The 9,655-nt window shown below is 50.0% G+C and overlaps 1 protein-coding gene across 1 annotated transcript; it reads left to right on the forward strand.

Annotated features, from left to right (window-relative positions):
- Positions 1-335: 335 nt before the first annotated feature.
- LOC119443694 (uncharacterized) lies at positions 336-968 on the forward strand. The gene has a single exon (XM_037708412.1). The coding sequence runs from the start codon at positions 336-338 to the stop codon at positions 966-968; it is 633 nt and encodes a 210-aa protein (XP_037564340.1).
- The last annotated feature ends 8,687 nt before the right edge of the window (positions 969-9,655 follow it).

Below are 9,655 nucleotides of genomic sequence, written 5' to 3' on the forward strand. Positions count from 1 at the left end.
ACGCCATAAATGGGGATCTTGATCGTCGTTACCATCATCATTATCATCCCTATTATGCACGCTCCTCCACGAGACAACGAAGACGACGACTCCTTTCTGGGGAGCTTCTTGGCCAATCCCCCGTGGTGGGTATGCGCCATGGCTTAGGAAGCAAGCAAGCTCGTTCTTCGACAACGGCTGATTCTTGGACGCTGTCGGCTCCGCAGAGTGAAGTCGTAGCAAAGGCCAGCCATCGTCGGTGCCCCTGGCTCCGCTTCGGCCAAGCAGCGCCATTACGTGCCCACGAAGCATTCAGGGCCTGTTCGTACAGGCTGCGCACCAGCAGCAGAATAGCCATGGCAGTTCCCGATGAGGCCCCGCATCCCGGCGTGGTGGGTGCATCATTGAGCAGGGAGGTGCAACACTGCTACCAGAGGCGATCGCACGTTCCGCCACCGCCAAGCGCCTCGATGCCGTTCGCACGGGAAAGGAGGCGTTCGGTGGCCGCCATGAACGCGCAAGAAAACAACCAGCTTGTTAGCAGCCGCCAGGCAATGCTGTGGCGTCCTCTGCGCGCCGCCGACAAAGAGCCCCTCCACTGCAAGGTAGCCGAAGTCGTCGCCGTCCACCAAAGGAAGTACCCGTACTACGCGCACCACCCGCGTGACGCCCGCCGGCGCAAGGAGCAGGAGCGCTGTGCCAAGCAAGTTACGAGCTGCAGCAAGCTGAACAACGACAGTTCCTGGGACAAGGAGCAGCAGCCGATGACTTCCGTGGTCGCGGCCCAGGGTCCAGGCAGCCCGAAGTTCAAGCAGCAGCTACATCCGCCACCATTGCCACCGACGCCAAGAAGCACACACAGTGCTATCATCGGTGCTGCTCGAGTCAGCGCTTCGGGCGCCGGTCAGGGAACGGTGGCCTGTATGCCGATGGCGACTGTCCCGGCCACGACCAATGATCTCGAAGAACCAATGGTGCCTGTAAAGTGACTGCTTTAAGAGCCTTGGCTGAATTTTCGAAGAGGCAGTCGCAACATTTCCACAATTATGCCGAGCTCACCTTGATCAACATCTTCAGAACATTAAAGCAGCCCGAGAGACAGAGGTGAGCCGTGTGGCCAAGCTGTGTTCTATCGAGGCTGCTGCTGCGCTACCCCCCGCGCAAACAATGCAGCTCCTGCACTTGCTCATCGGGGAGTCGGATGACCAAGATGTTGTCATCGATGGAATCAAGGTCGTGTCGCCGACTCGTGGAAGTGCACCCAAAAGGATAATTGTGCAGCTTCTGCGTTAGATGATGCCGGTTTTGCTGAAGGCATATGATCACAGCGATTGTTCTGTATGGAAGGCGGCAGTATTTTGATGGTGACGATGCATGGCGTGGTCGGCTCTGAAGTGATGAAGCCGTACTTTGCTTCCCTTATGGGATGCAAGAGGGCACAGGGCAACAGCAACGGAAGCACAGCTGGCTCCCCTACAAATACAGAATCTTCCTCTAGATACCACTAAAGAGTGTGGGGGGTGGGGGGGGGGGGAGGGGCAAGCAGCACCTCCCAAGCCCATTCTTCCCGTTGGGCTGCCACCATTGCTTCGCTGCTGCTTTGCCAATAACTGTGGCCCCATGCTTTAATTCTTGAAGCAACTCAAGCGCGTACCTGTTAGTAAAACTTACCGGTTTATTATGCAATAAAAACGTATTATACGCTTATCGCATGAGTGTCACTCTTCATGTAGTCCTCACATCAAACATTCAACATTTAGGACTTCATAAGAAGAATATTCACACGAAACTAATGACCTTCCTGTATGCAAAGAAATGCCGTACTGCTGTCAAAACAGATGTCTGTCTTTCTGGACATGACCATGACCACAGCATTTTCATTAAAAAGATTCAGGCAGGAACGTCTGTGGGAGTTACCTAAAGTATGCATAAGTATTTGCTACTGAAGCAGGCGTTTCTTGGTAGTATAATGCTGTGTTTGCTATAATGACGAGAAACGCCGCGAAAGTCGTACAGAAACGGAGAAACGCAGTTGCAAATCCGCGAAGTTACTTAGACCAGCATAAGACGACGGCGTCATGCAGCATCGGGCAGCATGACCTTCTTTCTTGCTCTGTTGTTGCTGTTGCTCTTAGTCACTATCATCATCATTGTAATTCATGACTCCTGTTGCTGCTGTTTCTCGCTCATCCCAGGTGCCTCCTTGAGTTGTTTCCGTCGTTACCTAAACTTCCGGTGACGCTCTGCATGTTTGCGACGGTAGCGAAACACGATAGACGTTTGGTTTTGCGCCGCCCTGTGAGAGCGGACGATCCCGGCAAATTGTTTCTCGCCTGTTTTTCTTTCGAGACAGTGACCGTTCGTTTCTGCATGAAATGTTGCAGCTCCGATTAGTTAATTTTCTTCCTAATATGGTGGTGTCACATGCCAAAGATCTCCCACAAGCTCCATGGGGCTTTCTCGAGGAGGTAGTTGACTCATTACTTTTCTTGAAAGATAGGTTCAGCCGGGATTGCATTTTGGCTACTAGTCGAAAGCAATTTCTGCTGCACTGGCAGAGTTGATTTTCCCAGATTCTTTGTATTGTATACCTTATTTAATTCGTATTTCCGAAATTGCCTTCGGAAACATTACCTGTTAGAACCAGGCTGAACTCGAATACCTGCTTTGTGCCGTTGTGCACGAGCTCTCGACTCTGTCCACGTGCTGAAACCATAGATCACTGTTTCATAGATTGCACGGATGCTATATTTTTGGGGGACATTCTCCCACGTACGCTGAAAAAAGATATTGACATCTGTGGCGAGCCTCCTTATGAAATGTTCATAGTACTCGGTTTATACAACCCATGGAGATCTAGAATATGTCGTCGTCATGAACAAAGAGCGCGATCTACAAGATCCTTCTATCGTAAAAGTGCAGCTTATATGGTGAGTGTACGCTGCGCCGGAACCTCCACTTGACTGGATGCACTTGTTGGACGTATGTGTGTGCTTGCCCGAATTTTAAGTGTGTAGCTGTGTCCACTCTGTTATATCTTCAGTTTTGTTTTCCGTCTAATGAACAAACAAAAGGAAAAGGGTGGGTAGCACAGTGATTAGGATACCTGTATTTGAATGCAAATGTCGCCTGTTCAAAGCTCACGGCACCAGGTTCTTATGATGGCGACAAGAACTTTTATTGATCCTGAGAAACTGTGGCCAGGGGGTTATGTTTATATTATTTTATTGTATATGTGTTGATTTTTATTACCCTAGTTTTTTTTCATTTATGTAAACTTTGTTCTTTTTTATTATTACAAGATTTTCTTTCGCGTCACGGCGTCACTGACGGTTTCCTTTAGTGAGTCGACATAGAAATGCTTACGTATATAAGATTGCGCAGATCCCACGCGCACTGTGGGAAACTATGTTTTGCGAAGCATTTTGCAGGTACCTGGCTGTCCAGCATTGTTTAGGTTTCCGCGGTGCGATTCCAGGTGGACTAACGTGTTCCTGCAATTGAGTAGTGATGTGTGTGAGCAGTGAGCATACGTCTGTGTGACGGCAGTGGCACGATGACAAGCACGTTGTAGTCGATCCTATGACAGAAATAGCACGAGCTGTGCGCCGGCCGTTGGATGTGATCATACGAAAGATGTGGTCGTTGGGTTCTGCATAAATATTAGACGAACGCAAACGAAAGAAATTCAGAATGGTACGTGGTTGTTTCATGTGGCTGTTTCAACATGTGGCTGTTTCGTGTGGTGCGCGTTAAAACGACGATCGCCTTGTACTTTGGCGAAGAAACGTTAAAACTTTATTAATTTGCGCAATCATGAAGTCCGTACAACATCGTGTAGTTAATGCGCACGTAAAATGATAGGTGGAAATTACTGTAAAATGTGGGCGGGTCCATGCGATACTGCAGTCTAAGACGGCGCCTCAAAGCGCGAGCTGTCACAAGGAAAGAAGACGACAAAGTGGCACGGGGGTGCGCGCGCCGAGTGTTTCAAAGAACTGGACGACTTTGGAACGCCAAAAACACGCGTATGATCTTGGCTACGAGGAAACAAAAAACAAAGAAAAAGATTGAGGCCATACATGGATGCAGCACTCGGCTTGTGTGCTCGACGGCAGAGGTTCGATTCCCACGAGGCCATATGGATGCAGCACTCGGCTGGTGTGCTCGACGGCAGAGGTTCGATTCCCACGTCGGTCCTACAAAATTAATATTTCATTTTTCTTAATGGGAGGCGAGAGAGGAAGCTACTTATCGCAAAGTGCCAAAATGAGCGTAAGAATGCTTCACATTACAGTAACGTCGATCAATGTCGCTTAACTTGATAAAACCCTTCTAACGCGTACATCTCCAACGTTAAACTGTGTGACGTGACGTTGTGGCCGTCGGTTTCTATGGGTTCCGGGGCGGCATAAGATGCATCCAGACACAGTGGAGACCAGGAAGGGACTGCCTGACCCTTCTTCTTTATTGCTCGAGTCCCTCTTGCGAGCGCGAGCTCGGCGCCAAGGCGAAAGACACGTACGCACCAAGCGTCGTCTGCTTTCGCTTGTGAAATGGCCGGGTTTTGAAACAAGTCGTCCCGACTGTTTACAACACTAAAAACACAACACATAACATTCGCAATGGTACAACAGGAATTATCTAAAACATAAGCAACCTTAAAGAGCAATCATACAACAGTAACTATTTACAAGGGCAAGCTTTGTCGTCCCATTTTTACACACGTAAATAAATGTAATCACTGGAACTATACTACACCACACAGTTCACTGCATCCATCAGACACATGTACGGCTTAGTCCGATGCACGAGGTTGTTCCATTTCTGCAATTGGGCTCAGGTAGGGCTTCAATTTCTCCACATGCACAATGTCCGTTCCCATGTTATCGGCAAGTTTGATCTCGTAGTTCACGGGAGACAGTCTGTTCACTACCTTGTGATGGCCGTTGTACCATGTGGTCGATTTAACACCGGAGGGTGGAGCCTTAAGATGCACTAGTTGTCCCCTTTCGAACACAACGTCCTTGTGGTGCTTGTTGAAGTAGTCCTTCTGTTTTTCTTGTGCCAGTCTGATGTACGCGGCCGCAAGTTCTCTAGCTTTTTCCTTGTAGCGCAAAATCCAGCAAAGGGCGTGGTGGTCACTGACAACTTGAAATTTGCGGCCTATCAAGTATGGTCGCAACTGTTCTAATGCCCATTTCACAGCGAGGGCTTCCAGTTCCGTCGAAGAATAATTGACCTCTGCGCCTTTAAGTGTCCTGCCCTGCACACTGGGCGATATCGTCGCTCTTCATCTTCTTGCAGCAACAGACCTCCTAAGCCGAGACGAGATGCGTCTGTGTGTACTTGCACCCTAAATTCCGTTCTCTCCGAAAATAGTTTGAGGACAGGCGGCTGACACAAAGCGCACTTTAATGTCTCAAAGGCCACTTGCTGATCCTCTTCCCAGGAAAAAGCAGAATTATTCTTTAGGAGGGATCGTAGAGGTGCAGCGGTAACGCTGTAGTTAGGGATAAACTTCCGGAAGTATGACGTAAGCCCCATGAATGACTGGAGTTCCTGTACGGTTCGAGGAGGCCGGAACATCTGAACAGCTGCCAGTTTCGATGGGTCAGGACTTACACCATCTTTTGTGACAACATGCCCAAGGTAATTAATAGCAGTGCAGAAGAAGTAACACTTCTGTGGTTTGAACTTCAAAGCTGCTTTCTGAACCTTCAAAAGATGTCCCTGAGGTGCGAAACATGGTCTTCAAATGTCTGACTGAAGACTACGCAATCATCCATGTAGACGAGAGCATTGTCATACCTAATTTCGTCAATGATTGTATCAACGGCTCGTTGACACGTGAAAGGAGCACCTTTAAGGCCAAACGGCATCCGTAGGAATTCGTAGAGACCCCAAGGTGTAACGAAAGCCGTCTTCTGTATGTCATCTGGATTCATGGCTATCTGATAAAAACCAGACACCAAGTCCATGACAGAAAAGTACTTGCTTCCGGTGAGCGCCTGCAGGGCATCTTCAATCCTTGGAAAAGGGTAAACAATATCTTCAGTCACTGCGTTGAGCCGTCGATAATCGACGCACATGCGTGTTGTCCCGTCTTTCTTCGCTACTAGGACCAGCGGTGAAGCCCAAGGACTTCGAAAAGGCCGGACTATGTTGGCATCGATGAGGTCCTTGATCAGACTCTTGACGAGGTGACGTTGCGCAGGAGACAATCTGCGAGGTCGTTGGGAGATAGGCTTTGCATCCCCAGTTGGAATACAATGTTGCTCAACTTTGCATGAGCCTACATCCGCATTTGATTGTGCGAAGCAAGCAGCATGCTGCGCCAACAACTCCTTCACGACCTGCAGCTCACTTGAGGATAACGTTGTGCCAACGTTAAAGTTTACGTCACCAATTTGGATTGAGCAATGCTGCGGGTCAATAACTGCATAGGCTGGTGGTTCATCAAGATCCTCAGGACAAGGCAGGCATGAAACTTGGAGGATCTGTTGACAGTCTTCCACAGAGAGTTCAATGTCCTCTATTCCCCCTGCTTCTTCTACGACTCCAACTGTCATCTGAGATGGAAGCACGATGGCTTGGGGTGAACAGTTCGTAAGCAAAACCTTGATTATTTTTTCGGATGCATCTGCAACCATGGGCTCCACAATGACCGAATAGCGGTCGTACAAGAGCTTTGTCCCTGTGATGACCATCACACAATCTTTATCTCTAGACATGCGATGCCAGTCCACTGGAACTAACTTCCGCGATAAAGCAGGTAGTGTTTGCTCCCTAATGAAGTGGATCTTTTGTAACATCTGAGGAACAGACACGGCAAAGCTTTGTGAACCCCAGTCGATTATGGCTCTTGAGGCCCGTAGGAAGTCGTCACCTAAAAGCACTCCGTCATGAGGTAGCCGCTTAACCACGACAAATTCATGCTGCAATGTTTGGCCGTTGACTGTTACAACAGTTTTGACTTGACCCAAGTTTTCTATGTGATGGCCGCTTGCTCCTACCAAACGCAGGGACCAAGGCTCAATAATTAGCTTGAGTCTCTCAACCAGTGGTGCTGTAATCAGACTTTTCACAGCACCTGAGTCCAAGATGCCTTTAAACGTTTGTCCGTTGATGATGACAGGAACAGAAAAAATACCCGCTTCTGTAGAACAAGACACCTGCTCAATCACTGATGACTGCTCGCGGGCATTGGCGTCACCAGTTGATCGTTTCCCTGCTCTTTTGGGCTGGTGGACTCAAATTCCTCCTGCCACTTCAAAAATTCTGCAGTTAGCGGCAGACGACACTGTTTGACAAAATGTCCGCTTCTAGAGCAGTTCAAGTATAGTTTACGAATCCTCGAGGTATTCTCTTGAGAACTCTTAAAAACACGTGGTGAATAATAAGTCGGATTCCTCGGAGGCGGCTTCACTTCATGTTCCCTTTGAGGTGGGTTTTTCTGGGGTAGCTGATTTTCTGAGGAACCGCTAGACTCCATGCTCTCCTTGCGCTGACGATTCCGCATAGACTTCCGAGACGAACGCTTTACCAAAACGGGGCGTTCCGTGGTCTGCGATGTGGGAGGTTCAACCGCAACCAGAACTTTAACGTTTTCCTCGGTATTGCTGATCTGGTCAAAGCGCAGAGAAGAGTCTATCATGTCATTTATTTTCTCAAAGTTCTTGTCAAAGAAGTGTTTCTTGGCCTTGTCTGAAAGCGTAGCCATGATGACCTGACACTTCTACCTTTTGCAATACTGGATAATTGCATTGTTCCATGAGGTCCAACTTGCGGTAAGCAAAGTCTGTACACGACTCTCCAGCTCGTTGCGTAGCTCCGAACACTCGCTGCTTAGAGGTTACATCACAGTCTATGTTGTAACGGCGACGGAACGCTGCCTTCACATCAGCCCAAGTAGCGATATTGACCATCTTTGCGTGGTGGCGCATCCATGTGAAATCCTTAGCTGGGAGCCTGGAGATAATGAAGGGTATCGCGACCTCTTCATGAACGCTGAAGGTTCTGAACCAAAAATCAACTTGATGAAACTAAGCGGTGACATCTTTCCCAAGATGCGGTAAGGAGCTAGCTGCGAAACTTGAAAGTCGGTCGCGAGCGTCTTCACCCGAGCTGTTAGAGATGCATAAAGTAGCTTCGTCTTTAGCTTTGCCGCGTTGGTTTCCCGAGCCGCGTTGAAGATTTATCGACGCAGCGCTCGTCTCCGTACTCTGGCAGGATTCGGCGTCCGAGTCCTCACGCGTTTTCGACTCCAAGCGCTCGATGCGTTCCACAATTGGAGCGAGTAAGTTGCAAAAGAAGTCGTGACTTGCCTGCAACTGCGGGTCAAGAGGTGGCTTTGGTGCGTCGACTTCTTTCGCACGGTCGTGTCCATCCGAAACCATTATTTTCCGTCCTTTCAATGCGCGCCGAAGCTGATCCACTTCGGTTCTTAGGGCACCTGCTTCGGACACGGCAGTCCTGTAGGCTTCCACCCGGGCGGCGTCATCTAACTGTTCGAACACATCGATGGAACACTGGGCGGTCGCCATGTTGGGTTTACGGAGCCGACGCTGTCCTGAAGGTTCGACGCTGTCCTGAAGTGGTTCGACCAAAAGAACGCGCAGCGAGCGACGACCCCAAATCAAAAAGGAATAAACGTCTTCATAGCTCACCCCGACCCGTTGCGCGCCAAATGTGACGTGCCGTTGTGGCCGTCGTTTTCTATGGGTTCCGGGGCGGCATAAAACGCATCCAGACACAGTGGAGACCAGGAAGGGACTGCCTGACCGTTCTTCTTTATTGCTCGAGCCCCTCTCGCGAGCGCGAGCTCGGCGCCAAGGCGAAAGACACGTACGCACCAAGCGTGGTCTGCTTTCGCTCGTGACAAACTGATATCTTGGAAACTTGTATTTGCAACATTAAAAAATTCGTCGACATTACGCTACTCGCTAAAGCGAAATTTGAGCGCAGCTTTATAAGTTTTTTCATTTCGCGATATATTGGCTCGCGCGGACAATCTGTACCGTGTGGCACGATGGAAACGGAGCGAAGTGTGTCGCGACGGCCTCGCAAATCTGGAGATCGGGAGAGCCAGCGCGTGGGCGACGCGTGGCCGCGATTCACAGCAGCCGCCAACAGACCTCCCAGACGACGTGCGCCATTTCGCCATACACTCCTCCGCTTTCCGCCTCATGGTTCCGCTGCACCCTTTTATTGCGATAGCAATTATATGGACACGCAAAAGCAGATTTCTGCCGTCGGCGTCGCCGTCGCCGTCGACGTGAGGTTCCGTATGACGTCAATGGAGATGAAATCGTCATCATCATCGCCGATGATAAGTGGTTCTTGAGGGAAAGGGAAAGGTTGGCGCTATCTTCTGCAGCCCTTGAGGGAGCACGGCTCAGCGCCAACGGGGAGGGGTAAGTGGGAGCGAAAGAAGGGATAGAGTGGGGTCGCCATGGCTGGGCGAAGCAAAACCGGCAGGCATAGGCAGCACGTATCAGGCCGAGATGGAAGGCCTTGGTGTGCTGCAGAGTCTGCAGGGGTGTTGTGCCAGGCCGGTCAGGCCCGGGGTGGGGTGGGAGGCCGTGAGGCCTTCCCGCTTGTACAAATGTCCTTAGAGGCGTGCGGAGAGCCCGGACGAGTCAAGGAACTCCACGACGCCTCGAAGTGCAGAAAG

This window comes from Dermacentor silvarum, chromosome 1 (assembly GCF_013339745.2).
Source record: "Dermacentor silvarum isolate Dsil-2018 chromosome 1, BIME_Dsil_1.4, whole genome shotgun sequence".
NCBI lineage: Eukaryota > Metazoa > Arthropoda > Arachnida > Ixodida > Ixodidae > Dermacentor > Dermacentor silvarum.

Excerpts from the sequence above, each read along its gene's own strand:
- LOC119443694 (XM_037708412.1), top strand. The coding sequence starts at position 336 with ATGGCAGTTCCCGATGAGGCCCCGCATCCCGGCGTGGTGGGTGCATCA.